The sequence below is a fragment of the Corythoichthys intestinalis genome, chromosome 21 (assembly GCF_030265065.1).
Source record: "Corythoichthys intestinalis isolate RoL2023-P3 chromosome 21, ASM3026506v1, whole genome shotgun sequence".
Lineage (NCBI taxonomy): Eukaryota > Metazoa > Chordata > Actinopteri > Syngnathiformes > Syngnathidae > Corythoichthys > Corythoichthys intestinalis.
In genome coordinates, this window is record NC_080415.1 from 35491855 (window position 1) to 35509252 (window position 17398).

The following is a 17398-nucleotide window of genomic DNA, read 5'->3' on the forward strand; positions in this document are numbered from 1 at the left end:
TAATTGCTGCATGAATTCCGATTTGAGAGTCTAGACAGTTCAGACCGCCAGTCACATTCTGAAAAAATGTAGCCCAGATCAGATTTGAACCACATACGAAAGTGACTCAGATCGGTTATCACTTATATGCAACTTGTCCCGTTCTGAACGTCAAGTTAATGCCTGACCCGAGTCGGAAAACCACGAAAAAATCGGATTCGTGCATTAAGACCTGTAGTATGAACCTAGCCTAAGTGTTGCTTTCGTACAATCGTCCTATGTGTGTGGTGATTGCTAGTTGAAATTTTTGTTGCAGTCCCTTCAGACAACCGGCTGACCAAGTGGGTAGAGGGCTTGCCCTCTCTCTTTGACCCAATTACATTGACAAAATGGCATCACAGCGACAACACATGGGCAGAAGAGGTGTAGAAACCAGTAGAAGAGCATCCGGTTCTTAGTAGGCGAGCAGTGAATTATGCCAAGTCTGAAGATGAGTCCCCAGAATGAGACGAGACATGGATTCGGAGGGGAGAGATTTTAAATTTTTATGATCAGTTGTCAAAACCTTACTGAGATTTATTGTTTATCAGTAATCAAGCAATGTGTGTGATTTTCCGTATTTGGCATTTGCAATTCTTCAACTTTAGCTGGTTATGACACTTTTAAAAATGTAAATATTTCTGAAAAAAGTTCAATACATAATCCTTTGATGATTTAGGAATAAAAAAAATATGCAACAAGGCATGTTTGAACATTTTTATTTAGTTTATAAATACTATAAATAGAAAAATCAACCCCTAAATTGACAAAAAATGCTCGGAGTGGAAAGGGTTGACTTAATTATTGATATATTTAACTAATGACGTATAATAAAAAATCTTGAAAATGATCAGGGATGCCCAAAAACTATACATTGGTGAAAAGAAATAAAAATTGTGCCATCACAGAGTTTGATTGTCTTTATTCTTCTCATGAACAAAGGGTCCGAGGTTGCGCTAGGGTTTCGTTGTCTGTCATTTTGACTGACAGGGTCATAAAAATCCGGTCATAATCTATTTTTACCCGTCACTTAAATTTTTAAAATGATAACGATGACATATTCAACAGTATTTAGTTTTCATTCATTTTTAATTAATATTGTAACGCTTGCTTGGCGGCGAAAAATTAGACACGGAAGTCGTGGTATTTTTCTCCCTCTTTTTACTCTGCTTACCGCCAACAACACCAACAAAACTACAACTCCACCCCCAAAGAAAAAGCGGCAACTATATAGAGCTCAATCACCAACGTCACACAATGATCTTAATTGTGGTTGTCAGCCCAAAATCTTCTAAATATATATTTCATGCATCTTACCAGATATAAAATGACTACTACATAGTCTGTGGTGATCGTTTGGTGCCCAGATTTCTTGTCGAATTACAGCAGTCCATCTCGCTCTCCTCTTCGGGTCTCTCAGAATACGGTAGAACTTCAAGTCTCTCCGTCTATCTACTCTGTTACTGCAACCAACCGCCACACACGCCTTCACCATTTTGATTATTAATGTTAACGAGCAGAAAAACACGCCGTAATAGGAGGCATGTACGTAGCGGTAATGTGTAAACACGACGAGCTGACGGACAATATGGCGGCTCCAGTCAGGGGGGCGGAGTTGTGACGTCATGTGATTGGGGTCTATACACAGGCGGCAATCTAATCCACCAATTGGATGACACGCTGGCACACCGCGTGCACCAATAGGAAACCTCGCGTTGATGTGTCAATCACGGTGCCGCCGCCAGACCTCGGTGACGCTACAATATTCTGACAGAATAGCCAACGACGTCATGCATTAAGAGAGACAATAGCTAATTAATATGCTCACTCGCCACCCTGTGGTCTGGGGTGTGAATTGCAACCTGTCAAAATAACGGAGGGACTTCAGTTTTTTCCGTCAACGTTTTAAAAAACCGGTCAACGACGGAAAATATTCGGTTAACGCGACCCCTGCAAGGGGTCTTTGTTTTTTTAACAATTATGTGACAGTTACGATAGATAAGTCTTCGATGTGACCCACTTTCACCTCACTCCTAGGTAATTTCAGAGCTGCTTGACAAAAACATTCATTACCTATCTTAAATCACAGCAGGACATCAGTGAGTTTTGCAAATCACGTCGGTTAATTGTTCCCTTTATGACAGCGTTTCCTACCGTGGTGATTAAAGTTATTTTGCAGCATTGTTAAAACTAATTTAGCTTCCGCATTAAACGAGCTGATCTGAATTGATCATCACTCACTCCGTAGATGAAAAGTTAGCCTTTGAAAGAAGTGCACGTGATAAGTGGCCTTTTAAGAATGGACCTGAATGTGCTGCACAAAATTGGGTTTGAATGGCAGACATTTAACCAGAGGATATTGGCCTGTGTGAGTCAACAGTGACCTTCTACTTGCCCACTCATGTGTTCCTCGGGAGAAACGGCAACCCACTCCCAAAATATTCCCCAAAAGATCCAATTACGAGACTGCGTAGAGCGATTAGCTTTCCTCTGGCAATTGCAATTACCCCCTGCTTGGCAAAAAATAAACAATTAACCAGTCAGCAGAACACCCTAATTAGGATTTAAATATTTTGTAGGCAATCTATCATCTTTCAGACAAATAAGTGCCACGGAGCAACCCTGCTAAGGTTATTTGGGAAATAGACCGTTGTAACTCTCATTAGTGAACAAGGTCTTGTGTAAGAAATTTGTAGAATACAAACATATAGTCACACTCATGTGCAGAAGGGAAGACCAGAGAGTGTAATTGTGGCAAAAGGTTGTAGATTGATCCCCCCGAGCACCCTCCATAAAGCCAACTTGACATTTTAAGCTCCTTAGCCCATATTTGGTGGGGTTAAATGAGAGCTCTTATGGCTCAGTAGCAACACAAACCCCATTAAAAGGTATAATGGTGCAAAGTCGCACAAATGGATACAAATAGGTACAGCCAATTTGTATTTCACTATGACGATTTTTCTTTATTTTATACACACACACAACAGCATTTTATTCTGTGGTCTGTGGTTTCATAAAGGTTATTCCCTGCTGCCACCCTTCTCAACTTTCAGTGTTAATTAAAATGATGAGTGAGTTTCAGACCTTGTTTTTCCCCCCGTTTGCCTTCCCTTTCCAGTTAAATGCTAATTAAGCTTCATTAAACAACTCACATCTCCACTTAATTTTTTGCTTAGGCTATCCAGACTTTGAGCACGCTGACATATAGTGTGTATTTATTAAAAATGCTGATTCATCCATGGATGAAAGCCGTGAAGTCAGTGTTGTTTTCGTCCAGGATGAGGATAGCGAAAATACTTCGTCACAGACAGTGTTGCTTTCGTCAACGATGACTAGGGATGGGAATCGAGAACCGGCTCCTATAGAGAACCGGTTCCGTGTGATTCAATTCCATGGAATCGTTTGGCAGTTTACCTAACGGTTCTCTTATCGATTCCAACCAGGATGATTTACGTCACGTAATTTATGCATGTTACGCATATTCGAATTGGCGAGCAAGACTACATGATTACTCAGAGAGGGACCACTCACCAAGTATAATCTGGAGAGTCGTCGCCGAGAGCTCTGGCAAAGGGCGGTGGGACGGGCAGCTGGACTAAATTTCGATGCTGCGGTCCCACTGCCCCAAGCCAAGAGCTCCGATTTTAATGCATACATTGCACTACCCTCCCCTCACAATCCCATCACGGTGCTGGGTTAGGGCTGCCAGCCGGGAACCTGGCAGCCACAGTAATAGGGTGGTAGGTGGGTCCCACACTTTTTTTCTATGGCATGGCTCCCGAGGTCGGGGCTCCGGTCTCGCGTTGCCCCACGGCGGCTCCTCGGCATTCTCCTGCTTCCGCCTCCCTCTCTCTTCTCTAACTGGGTATCCGCCTTGTGCTCCGCCGCGGATCGCTGGCTGGGCGGCGTATCGGCTGGATGTTGCCTGCTACGCCGGGGGACCATGCCCTGCCCTGGGCTTGGTGGGCCGCTGGGGGCCCCCTGGTGTGCGGTGCGGCGGCTGTTCGTGGCCCGGGTGGGCAGACGGGGTTGGGGACAGGCGTGAGATTGGTGGTGCGTCCCCTCTTGCCATCCCCGAGGGCTGGTAGATGGGCGTGCGGGTGGCCACGGGGACCACCCTGGATTCCGGGGGGGGGGCTCCTTTGCTGGGCTGCGGGAGAAGGGATGGGCTGCGCTGACCCCCCCCCCCCCCCAGGGCCCGTCTTCCCTTCCCGGGCTGGCTGGGTGGGGGCCGTGGACCTGTGTCGGCTCGTCTGCGTGGCTGCTGTGTGCCCGGCGGGGCCCGTGTGCGGCTGGATGTTGTTGGGTGCACTCGGGCGGGGGGGTCCCGGTGCCGGGATTGGTGGCGGGGTGGCGTAGGGTCGGTCGCCAACGGGCTTACACGGGATTCACACGATTAATGGGTTCTAAATCACAGAGATGATTTGTGTACACTCTACCCCTTTCTATCACTTAGCTTATAGACTCCCCCACCTTCTTCCCCCTTTTTCCCTGGTCAACAGGCCCCCCACAAGGTGTCAACCGGAAATACATTTAGCTGACGATAGCACCAACATATTAGTAGTTAGTGTAGTTAGGCGTTTAATGTATTTATTGTTGTTTGTGTTTCTTCTCTTTCTTCTGTTGTGTTTTGTTTTCTTCTGTTCCCCCATAACCCCTTCCTGTTCGCTGTTTTGTCATAATAAATGAGGTATGCTGAATGATCACAAAGGGAGTATGTCAGACTCTCAATGTGAAACATTAAAACTGTTCAGACTATCCGGGCACTTACTTCCATTCTCCGTGTCAAACAGTTGAGCAGGACAGGTTAAAAAAAAAATGATGGAGAGTCGTTTCCGAGTGATTTTGCATTGAGTTTCACAGGCCGTGTCATTATTAATGAGACTATTTTTCCAAAAAAAGTCTATTATTGGGTCTATCGTATTCCTTGTCTAATACTCTATAAGAAAAATATATATGCAGTGCTTAATTTGCTAATCATAAGGTGCCCGAACGCTAAGTACATATGACAGCGCAGGGATGACAAGACGGGCACAGGTCCCGGAACATACAAAAATGGTGCTGGAAACAACACGCAAATGCCCACTTGCCATGCCACAATTTCAGATAATATCCATTTATTTACAATTATTTAGGCTATACTCTGCACAGCACGTGCAATTACATAACCACAGGTGGGACTTACAGTACACAGTCAGCAATTAGTTTCAATAAATAACACAAACCCATTCTTTTACAAGTTTCACCCCCCCACCCCCCCACCCCCAATTGTGCAGCCAAACCCAAATTTTCCATAAGGGTACTGGCCTGTTGCTCCGGCTTTTGGCGGTCCACCCCACTTCTTCTCACCACCCCACCGGACTGGAAACTCCAAGTCGACCTGGGGAGACAGCTCAAGGTCCCAGAGAACATCCTGGCCACTTTACTCTGGCTAGACATGGTGCTAACATCAGAGTTGACAAAGCAAGTGGTCCTGGTTGAGCTTACTGCCCCCTGGGAAGACAGACTGGTGGAGGCTAATGAATGTAAGAGGGCCAAATATGAAGAGTTGGTAACAGAGTGCCGGAGCAATGGCTGAAAAGCCCATTGCCAACCAGTTGAGGTGGGGAGTCGGGGTTTTGCTGGCCAGTCATTATCGCGAACGCTTAAACTCCTTGAAGTATAAGGGCAGCTGTGCCGATTAGCCATCAAATCAATCTCTGAGGCTGCGGAAAAGGCCTCAAGATGGCTATGGGGATCCTTGGAGTAGCAGGTCACTTGGACACAAGTCGGGGGCTGATCACCCCTGGCTGGGTCGCCAGAGCGAGGGTGTCTGATGATCAAAGACCTGAAACACCCTTAGACCTCTGGTTTATTAATAATGATGTGTACAAGTAGCACCTAGAGGTGTACTTAAGAACAGACTAAGACGAAAACTTAAAACTTAAATTCTCTTAAATAAACAGAAGATGACGACAAGCAATTTATAGAAAAAAACAAAACAAACTAAAGTTGTGGAATCAAACTGTGGAGAAATATAAAGTGTAAACAATACATTCCTATGTCCCCCCCTTATCATATCTCTAAAATGTCTGAAGCCTGAAGATAGTAACAGAACAGCAATGAATATGTGTAATTATGTTTGTATGTAATTATTGTTGTAATTATTATGTGTAATTATACAGTGGGGCAAATAAGTATTTAGTCAACCACCAATTGTGCAAGTTCTCCGACTTGAAAAGATTAGAGAGGCCTGGAATTGTCAACATGGGTAAACCTCAACCATGAGAGACAGAATGTGGGGGGAAAAAAACTGAAAATCACATTGTTTGATTTTTAAAGAATTTATTTCCAAATTAGAGTGGAAAATAAGTATTTGGTCACCTACAAACAAGCAAGATTTCTGGCTGTCAAAGAGGTCTAACTTCTTCTAACGAGGTCAACGAGGCTCCACTCCTTACCTGTATTAATGGCACCTGTTTTAACTCATTATCGGTATAAAAGACACCTGTCCACAACCTCAGTCAGTCACACTCCAAACTCCACTATGGCAAAGACCAAAGGGAAGGACACCAGAGACAAAATTGTAGACCTGCACCAGGCTGGGAAGACTGAATCTACAATAGGTAAAATGCTTGGTGTAAAGAAATCCACTGTGGGAGAAATTAGAAAACGGAAGACATACAAGACAACTGATAATCTCCCTCGATCTGGGGCTCCATGCAAGCTCTAACCCCTTGGCGTCAAAATGATAACAAGAACGGTGAGCAAAAATCACAGAACCACACGAGGGGACCTAGTGAATGACCTACAGAGAGCTGGGACCACAGTAACAAAGGCTACTATCAGTAACACAATACACCGCCAGGGACTCAAATCCTGCACTGCCAGACGTGTCCCCCTGCTGAAAGAAGTACACATCCAGGCCCGTCTGCGGTTTGCTAGAGAGCATTTGGATGATCCAGAAGAGGACTGGGAGAATGTGTTATGGTCAGATGTAATCAAAATAGAACTTAAAACACAGGTTCTTGTGTTTGGAGGAGAAAGAATACTCAATTGCACCATACCCACTGTGAAGCATGATGGTGGAAACATCATGCTTTGGGGCTGGTTTTTTTTGCAAAGGGACCAAGACGACTGATCTGTGTAAAGGAAAGAATGAATGGGGCCATGTATCGAGAGATTTTGAGTGAAAATCTCCTTCCATCAGCAAGGGCATTGAAGATGAGACGTGGTTGGGTCTTTAAGCATGGCAATGATCCCAAACACACAGCCAGGGCAACAAAGGAGTTGCTTTGTGAGAAGTATTTCAAGGTCCTGGAGTGGCCTAGCTGGTCTCCAGATCTCAACCCCATAGAAAATCTGTGGAAGGAGTTGAAAGTCTGTGTGGCCCAACGACAGCCCCAAAACATCACTGCTCTACAGGAGATCTGCATGGACGAATGGGCCAAAATACCAGAAACAGTGTGTGAAAAGCTTGTGAAGAGTTACCGAAAACGTTTGGCCTCTGTTATTGCCAACAAAGGGTACATAACAAAGTATTGAGATGAACTTTTGGTATTGACCAAATACTTATTTTCCACTCTAATTTGCAAATAAATTCTTTAAAAATCAAACAATGTGATTTTCAGGTTTTTTTCCACATTCTGTCTCTCATGGTTGAGGTTTACCCTTGTTGACAATTACAGGCCTCTCTAATATTTACAAGTGGGAGAACTTGCACAATTAGTGGTTGACTTAATATTTATTTGCCCCACTGTATATGTGAATAAATGGGAAACTACAGTACCAACAACAGCCCGCAAGTTTGTCCAATCCATTATTCTAGTTACATTAACTTCTGTTCCCTTCAACATTTCAGCCGCAAATATTATAAGCGAAGACAAGAGTTGTCGCACTTGTCAGTGGAACCGCGGAAGTGTATCAGTGATTTGTCTAATTGCCGTGGTACTGTATCTCCACCAGCCAATCCCTTTCAGACACACTGACATGAAAAGAGCCGATTTGTTGATGAGGCGGGTGTGAGGCATCATTAGGTGCTGGGGCTTTGATCCACTGAATTCTCACTTAATCACTTGCATTTACATTCAATCCATGGACTTACGCCATAGACATCATGACTACGTGCTGCTTATTAATCTTCAAAAGTACACCAGCAGTGACATCTTAAAGGTACAGCTGGCAATCAACTGAGTGGAACCACAAGGTTTTTGTGTTAAAAGGGTATATAATGTGGATAGTCACTTCCAGGAAGATATATACACCTTCAATTATCGCAACGTATAACCAGTTTGACGACAGAACATTTCAAGTGAAACTTACACGAGAATTCGGAATGCGATGATTAGTTTCATTTGAAGATGACATAGTAAAGCCTGTAAGATTGTACCATTTCTTTGATGAAATAATAGAACACATCAGTAAACTATGCGGTTAGATTGAGTAACACTGCTGTGGTGTCAATACCGCTGCAACACTGCATTCTTCTGGTCACCAGTATATTTTGCTTGTTTGTTATTCAACGCAATTTTTGAACTGTCGTCTACTTTTGATTAAGCTGCTTCCTCTTGCAAACCTGTCATCCAGTTTCTTTACAACCTATCCTCATTTTGAATGTAAGGTTAATCGAAAAATGTAAATGGGGAATGTCGGTGTAAATGCCATCTGCCCGTATGCCTTAGTCCAGTGATTGACAAATGATCTGTCTGGGGTGCAGCCTTTCAAATGCCTAGAGGCAGCCAGGATATTCCCCGGGGGTCATGATCATGAACTCTATGCTGTACATAGTACACGAGGTATAGGTGAATTTTTCAACACCGGTCCTGTTTCGAGCATTTGTTCCAAAACAAACGAAACAGGCATATGTGAACGCAGCAGCTGTGTTTGGATGCGGAACTACCGCAAAACCGCGCAACCCAAATGACAAAAGTCGGTCACCTAGCCGCATTGTTGCATAGGAATACTACACTCACCGGCCACTTTATTAGGTACACCTGTCAAACTGCTCGTTAACACTTCATTTTTAATCAGCCAATCACATGGCGGCAACTCAGTGCATTTAGGCATGTAGACATGGTTTAAGACAATCTCCTGCAGTTCAAACCGAGCATCAGTAATGGGAAGAAAGGTGATTTGAGTGACTTTGAACTTGGCATGGTTGTTGGTCCCAGAAGGGCTGGTCTGAGTATTTCAGAAACTGCTGATGTACTGGGATTTTCACGCACAACCATCTCTAGGGTTTACAAAGAATGATCCGAAAAAGAAAAATATCCAGTGAGCGGCAGTTCTGTGGGCGGAAATGCCTTGTTGATGCCAGAGGTCAGAGGAGAATGGCCAGACTGGTTCGAGCTGATAGAAAGGCAACAGTGACTCATATCACCACCCGTTACAACCAAGGTAGGCAGAAGAGCATCTCTGAATGCACAGTACGTCGAACTTTGAGGCAGATGGGCTACAGCAGCAGAAGGCCACGCCAGGTGCCACTCCTTTCACTATAGCTAGATACTCGGCCTGTGTGGTTTCTCATTTTTAACTCGCGAGTGGTAGCATTTTGCCTCGATTATAAAATTGGTCTGCTCACTGTAAAGTTTAATACCATGGTCATACTGCATACTGCTACCTCTCTGTATGCTTCTAAATGAAAAAAAAACAAAAAACAAAGAACTAGAGATGTTCCGATCCGATATTTGGATCGGATCGGACACCAATATGGGCATAAAAAATGCGCATCGGTATCGGATCAGGCGACACAGAAAAAATCCGATCCAGTTTTTTTGAATATCCGGTCCGCGTTTTCCAGCGCACCGATTTACATAAACCATTCCAGTTTTTGTTCGGTTTCCCTAAAATCTGCTCCGCATTTTACGGCACACCTTCAACACACTACATTACCATCTCCCAATTTACCGAGAGACTTTATCGGTAAAAATGTCAGCTGTGTGGGATCATTTCACCTTAAAGGACGACAAAGACGAGGAGGCAGAGTGCAACATATGCCACAATAAAGTCAAGCGTGGTGGTAAAGCTGTAAGAAGTTTTAATACAACCAACCTAATCAATCATTTAGCGAAATACCACCACAAACAATATGAGGAGTATGTTAAGAAAACTGAAGACAAAAAGAAAGGTCCTACGCAACTAACACTGGCAGAAACTTTTGCTATGCGTGACAAACTGGCACTCGACAGTCCCAAAGCCCAGGGAATAACAAGAGTCATTGCCGAAGAATTCATTCTGGATGACGAGCCATTATCTCTCGTGGGTAAAGACGCACCATCCAACACTTAGAACCACGGTACAACATGCCCAGCTGTCATTACATCCTTGAGCGATTCGGCCGTGGAAGATTCGAGAACGATTCACAAACATCCAAATTCCGATTATTGAAATATGTCAAGCAAAGCGGAGGTAAAACACACTCAGTGCGCCGTGTGGTCTTCGGGACGCAATGAGGAACGGAGCGAGAGTAGCTAAACATCAAGCCTGTCATTACCCGGCCCCTCGGGTAATGCCAATGCTCAACTCACGGCTGTAGCTCAACTCATGCCGCGAGATAAAAAAAGAACATACATGACTGCTGCCGACAGCTGCTACAAAGTACGTCCACATAATGATACAGTAAAGCGGAACTAATACACAGCGCGGTCTTCGGGACGCAATGAGAAACGGACCGCATTCCGTCCCGTGAGTAAACATCATGCTTGTCATAGACCCGGGTAATGCCAATGCTCGACTCACGGCTTTAGCTCAACTCATGCCGCTGGATAAAAAACGCAAGAATACCTGAGTGCTGCTGACAGCCGCTACAAACTACGTCAACATCGTTTTACTGTAGATTAAAGATATCATATGTATCTAGAACTAGATGCAAAATGACAGACTCGTCGGCGTTAGCAACATTGACGTATGGAAAACTAGATGCGTTAGTAAACAACCGCCATCTTAAAGCAGGAGACTTCCCTAGTAGGCTGTTGTGAACCTTCCAAGCGAACCTAATTAACTTTTTATCTATAATACTCCTAAATCGGCAAAATCTTGACTTGAATCTATCTTCAAAACAGTTTTAAAACTTTCACATGTCGAAATCAGACAGAGGGGAAATTATGGAATAACGGGAGCAATTTTAACAACTTTAACAGTTGATTCGGAAAATTAAATGAATTGAATGTAGTTTAAAGCTGCTGATACAGAATGGGGACTTGAGTATTTTATTTACCGTTTTAAAATGTTAATTTGATCCTGAAATAGTCATTTATCTAAACCTGAGAGGCGTTTTATACAATTTTTGTAACTAATGCACGAAACATTAACGGCATCTAATAGCTTGGGGGGGGGGGGGGGGGGGTTGTGGGAGTTTCCACTGAGGTTGTTTGTGTGTTTTGCTTTTTTAAGACAGTTTACAATATTATTTGCACGTTTTACTGACTGACTATGCCATTTCTGTTTGTTAATTACAATGTTTTGTGTTTGTCACTGAATAAACAGGTCAGTTTTTTGTTACCAATCGTTGTGTGTTATTCAAACTCACCTAATTCAGCTGGCTAGTTGTTATCAAGAGTACTAAAAAACCCCTTTCAACATGAGTCTGACAACTAAGTAAGGAGGCTAAATAACTTTAAACCTTAACACATGCTCAGATAAGCCGGTATTGGCCAGTATCGGTATCGGATCGGAAGTGCAAAACAATATCGGTATCGGATCGGAAGTGCAAAAACCTGGATCGGGACATCCCTACAAAGAACATTTCATTTTTTAAAAAACAGGTCTATTGCCAGCAATGGTAGTGCAAATTCAGAAATGTGGACTCCCGCCATCATCCATTAATCGTTCGTTTACTCAATCACTGTCACCGAGAGAATTTGACAGAGCCTTGGGTTGACCGAGTTTTACAAGGAGGCGGGGCTTTGCGATAGGTCCATTGAGCCGAGAGCAGGTGGTAATGACTTATTTCAATTCACACACTGCAGCAGTTCGTTTATAGCGAGAACAGCACCGATGCAGCAACTGACATGACTCACTCATAACTGTGGCTCAAAATCCAAAAGAGAGGGTTAAAAAAATAGCAGTAACCAAACAAAGCCTATTTTAAGCACCATTGGTAGTGTCCTATGAGTGGCATGTTGTGACGTGCAGATTACATGCACATCAGATTGCATGTATTCTTTTTTACCAGTTGGATATTATTTTCTCAGCACAGTTTAAATTGGTGATAGAATTGTATGTTTTCCTGACTTTGACACGTGATGTATACCAGTGTTTTTCCAACCTTTTCTCAGTCACGGCACGTTTTTACATTGGAAAAAATCTCATGGCGCACCACAAACCAAAAATGTTCCAAAATTACTTTCTGTACAGTATATTTAATTTAAAAAAAATATATAATAATAATTTAGTTATTATTAGTACAGTGCCGTGCAAAAGTATTGGCACCCCTGCAATTCTGTCAGATAATGCTCAATTTCTTCAAGAAAATGATTGCAATTACAAATTCTTTGGTAGTAATATCTTCATTTATTTTGCTTGCCATGAAAAAACACAAAAGAGAATGAAAAAAAAAAATTAAATCATTATCATTTTACACAAAAATCCAAAAATGGGCCGGAGAAAAGTATTGGCACCCTCAGCCTAATACTTGGTAGCACAACCTTAAGACAAAATAACTGCGAACAACCGCTTCCGGTATCCATCACTAAATTTCTTACAATGCTCTGCTTGAATTTTAAGCCATTCTTATTTGGCCAACTGCTCCAGGTCTCTGAGATTTGAAGGGGGCCTTCTCCAAACTGCCATTTTCAGGTGTTCTATCGGATTCAGGTCTGGACTCATTGCTGGCCCCTTTAGAAGTCTCCAGGGCTTTCTCTCAAACCATTTTCTAGTGCTTTTTGAAGTGCGTTTTGGGTCATTGACCTGCTGGAAGACCCATGACCTCTGAAGGAGACCCAGCTTTCTCACACTGGGCCCTAAATTATGCAGCAAAATTTGTTGGTAGTCTTCAGACTTCATAATGCCATGCACACAGTCAAGCAGTCCAGTGCCAGAGGCAGCAAAGCAACCCAAATACATCAGGGAACCTCCGCCATGTTTGACTGTGGGGACCATGTTCTTATCTTTAAAGGCCTTGTTTTTTTCCCCTATAAACTATGTTGATGCCTTTCCCAAAAATCTCTACTTTTGTCTGATCTGACCAGAGAACATTCTTCCAAAACTTTTTTGGTTTTCTCAGGTAAGTTTTGGCAAAATCCAGCCTGGCTTTTTTATGTCTCTGGGTCAAAAGTGGGCTCTTCCCGGGTATACTACAATAAAGTCACTTTCCATTCGGACGCCGACAGATAGTACGGGTTGACGCTGTTGTACCCTCGGACTGCATGACAGCTTGAACTTGTTTGAATGTTGGTCAAGGTTTTTTATCCACCATCCGCACAATCTTTTGTTGAAATCTATTCTCATTTTTTCTTTTCCGCCCACATCTAGGGAGGTTAGCCACATTGCCGGACAGAGGTTGAGTCAACTTTAATCCATTTTAATTGGGTGCAAGTGTGATTTAGTTATTGCCAGCACCCGTGATGTCCCACAGGTAAGTAACAGGTGCTGTTAATTACACAAATTAGAGGACCATCAGATGATTTTTCAAAGGGTGCCAATGCTTTTGGCCGGCCCATATTTGGAGTTTTGTGTAAAATGATAATGATTTCATTTTTTTCCCATTCTCTTTTGTGTTTTTTCATTGCATGCAAAATAAATGAAGATATTACTACCAAAGCATTTGTAATTGCAATCATTTTCTGGGAGAAATTGAGCGTTTTCTGACAGAATTGCAAGGGTGCCAACACTTTTGGCCAGCAGTGTAAGGGCTACCCATTTAAATCCCTGGATTTAGTCATAGTTCAGCGTTTGTCTGAAAGGGGCTTAATTACCACAGCTCAAAATTTCACCATGTCTATCACGTTTAAAGTGCATGTGACACGAAAAAGCATATTTATGTCATAATACACGCGGTATTTTACGCTCCTGAATGATGTGGACCGCTTGGATGTGTGTGGAAGCAATCGCTATATTTATTTAGTTTTTTGAATGCCGCGCCATGAAAATGAGTGACTTCCGGCTTGGGTCTTGCATTGAAGAGGAGGGCGCTGTGACGTGTACAGGAGAAGGACTCCTCTTCACCATACAGCCTACTGTTGTGTATGAGGACTAAGGATTCAGCTGATTTTTCGGATTAATACGTTTATTTTTCGCATCACGCCAGCCAAACGGCTGCAGAAAAATCTTGCTGTATGAGGGAGAGGCTTGTGCGCCTTTTTGGAGTTTCAAAAGGTTCCCATTCACCGTGGATATTGGCCAAAACAAGCCCTACTACTGTGGGACCATTAGACTTACGAGGAAGTGAGTAAACATATTGTTTTGTATTATGTCAAATACGAATACAGCGATTACAAAGTAAACACTACAAACTTTCTTTGAATAAAGGACTACTTACGTTTGATCATTGATAGGCATGTAAAACGCTCTCCTCATGCACATTAGCTGCACAACAACTGCAGCCGCCCTCCTCCGGGGAACGAGCTGTAAATTGCTCTCCGCCGGGCGGTTTGCCGATCCGTGAAGACAATCGACAACCCAGTCGTCATGTCAAATAATCCGGGCTAGTTATGTGTGATTTTCCACTTCGAAGACTTTGAAACATCAGTCGGTTCGGGTTAGCATGTTGGCTAGCTGTCACGCCTCTTGGTTTGTTTACATTCTCCGAAGCCGGGGAAGGGAAATGACATATGTCTGATTTAGGTGTCATAAAATATCGTTCGGGAGGTGCGACAGTAAAGGTGAAGTCGACAGTTTTGACAAAAGATGTCCCCATCGATCGGCATCGATTGGGTCCGATCATGTCATTTTCAAAGTATCGGAATCGGCAAAAAAATATCGAACCTGCCTGCCGAATATGCCTTTTTTTAATATATATATATTTTTTATTTAAAAACGTTTTCTAATTGTATTTAACGTTACAGACAAAATATCTTACACTCATCCAGAGTAGTTTTGGCTTAAAGTAGGGCTATCAAATTTATTGCGTTAATGGCGGCAATTAATTTTTTAAAAAAATTAATCACGTTAAGCTGCACGACCCACTTACGCATTGTCGCGTTCAATCTATAAAGACGCCGATTTACCTATAGATAGCGCTAAAAGGCAGCTTATAATGAGTAGAGAGGATTTTGACAGTCTTTGGAGCCATTTTTTATGAGGCTAAAGCCTTACAATACCTCTCTCAGCAATTAAAAATAACGTGGGAGGCAATGTGGGGAAGAAAGGTAGTAGTTGATCATTTTATTAACACCCTATGTTCTTTCCCAACGCAGAAAAGATATATCAATTGGTGCCCCTACACACAGTCATGGTTGCACTTCCCATCATGCATTTGGGCAGAAGTTAAATGGCTGCAGTATCATTTACTGAAAGCTCAACAAATACACTAGATGGCAATATTTAGTCACAATATACAAAGTCACATTTATCCTTTAAGAATTACAAGTTTTCTATCCGTGGATCCCTCTCACAGAAAGAATGTTAATAATGTAAATGCCATCTTGAGGATTTATTGTCATAATAAACAAATACAGTAATTATGTACTGTACGTTGAATGTATATATTCGTCCGAGTTTTATTCGTTTTTTTCTTAATGCATTGGCAAAATGTATATGAACGGGAAAAATTATCGGGAATGATTGGAATTGAATCGGGAGCAAAAAAAAAAAAAAAAAGCAATCGGATCGGGAAATATCGGGATCGGCAGATACTCAAACTAAAACGATCGGGATCGGATCGGGAGCAAAAAAACAAAATGGCATAAAACACATTGGTTCAAATATGGGTCATTTGTGACCCACTTATGGAAGAGTGTTGGGTCCAGTAACTTGTGCATCTAAGGGTTAAATCCCTGGATTTAGTCGTAGTTCAGCGTATGTCTGAAAGGGGCTTAATTACCACAGCTCAAAATTTCACCATATCTGTCACATTTAAGGAATTGGTAACTCGCAATATATTGTGAATAACTCTTGAGATTGTCATCCCTACTGTGTAGTACACATTTTCAACCCATAATGGTACCAAAGTTTTACTCATTCCAAAAACTGTAGGCTAGCTGATGAATTCCTTCCCTCTCATAAGATCCAAACTTTGTTTTAAAAGTCATGCAGCATTAATTTTATCAGCTATGCTCACATTTAATCCATCATATAAAAACACAATCGACCAGCATCAAGTAAAACAGCAGCAGTCTCCCTAAGCAACACACTTACATGCCGATAATTATCACACGCCAACTTTGTGAGGCGTTAAATCAAAGGCACCATCTGAAAGTTGAACATTCAAAGAGACCGGACCTGTAACCTCCCGATGTTTATGTGATGTGCTGTTTCTTTGTTGATGAATTGGTTTAAACATGACTAATGATGAACACGAGTGCTATGTCTGGTTTGACGCCCGTGTAGCCCCTCAGCAAATTTTCTTTTCATCGCCGCGTCGCAGACAGTACTGCGGAAGAGGAGCTCAAGACTGTCACCGTTAAATGTTTTTAGTTCTGTGATAGCTCCTTGTGACAGGTACCACTTTCATGTCTGAACACTCTTTCTGACTGTGACATTTCACGTATTAGTGCTCTGTCAAGCACTTCACTTTGCAGTAGGATGGTTAGATCAGACGGCGTTTTACAGTGCCCTCACCTTTAGCTCCTCCAGATCAGGTCTCTCCATGCTAACCACAGCTGCCAGCAATTGGTCCTCCAGCCCATCTCTTGTCACCGTGAAATTTATCAAAGTGCACTGAGCTTGCAGCTCCGGCTGGTAATGAGGACTGGCGAGTTTGGTGTGCAGAATGAGGCGGAAGCCTGGGTTGTATTCGCACTCCTTGTCGCCAATCTTTATATACCTGTTTAAATAGGTGAGGTCTGTTAAGATTCTCAACGGCTCGAATGAAATGTGACGTTTATTAGCCTTTTTGCAAGATAGTCCTTGACATTTAAACAATAGGGCCGGTAACATTTTGTGTTTTACGGCCTATTATATGGAGGGGTAATCAAAAAAAAAATCTTACCAATAAATTAAAAAAAACACAAAAACTTTTACATTACTTTAACATTACTATTGGGGCGCCATTTGTAAAGCAGCACATTCTGAAAATTGTGAGAACATTTTCTCACATTTAGCGCCACACAGTGTTGAAAACCTGGTGTGAAATTTTTAGAGTTACTTTTTTTGCACGTTTACATGATTTAACTACCTAAATATTCATTTTTAAATAAGACGTTTTGGACCTGAATGTTTAAATCCAGAACTAAATATTTAATTTAAATCTTAAATTTATATCCTAAATGCTAAATCTGGAAACGGTTGGAACTAAATATTTAGC

At 42.4% G+C, this 17398-nt stretch overlaps 1 protein-coding gene across 2 annotated transcripts in view; it reads right to left on the minus strand.

Annotated features, from left to right (window-relative positions):
• Positions 1-17398, minus strand: part of LOC130909395 (dynein axonemal heavy chain 9-like) — a 238714-nt gene that overhangs the window by 76461 nt on the left and 144855 nt on the right. Inside the window, exon 41 of one of the 2 annotated variants that reach the window (XM_057825789.1) lies at positions 16714-16918. In XM_057825789.1, coding sequence (XP_057681772.1) covers positions 16714-16918 — 205 coding nt within the window. Of the gene's footprint in view, positions 1-8319; positions 8381-16713; positions 16919-17398 lie in introns of those variants that run through there. The other variant, XM_057825790.1, reaches the window with a different exon arrangement.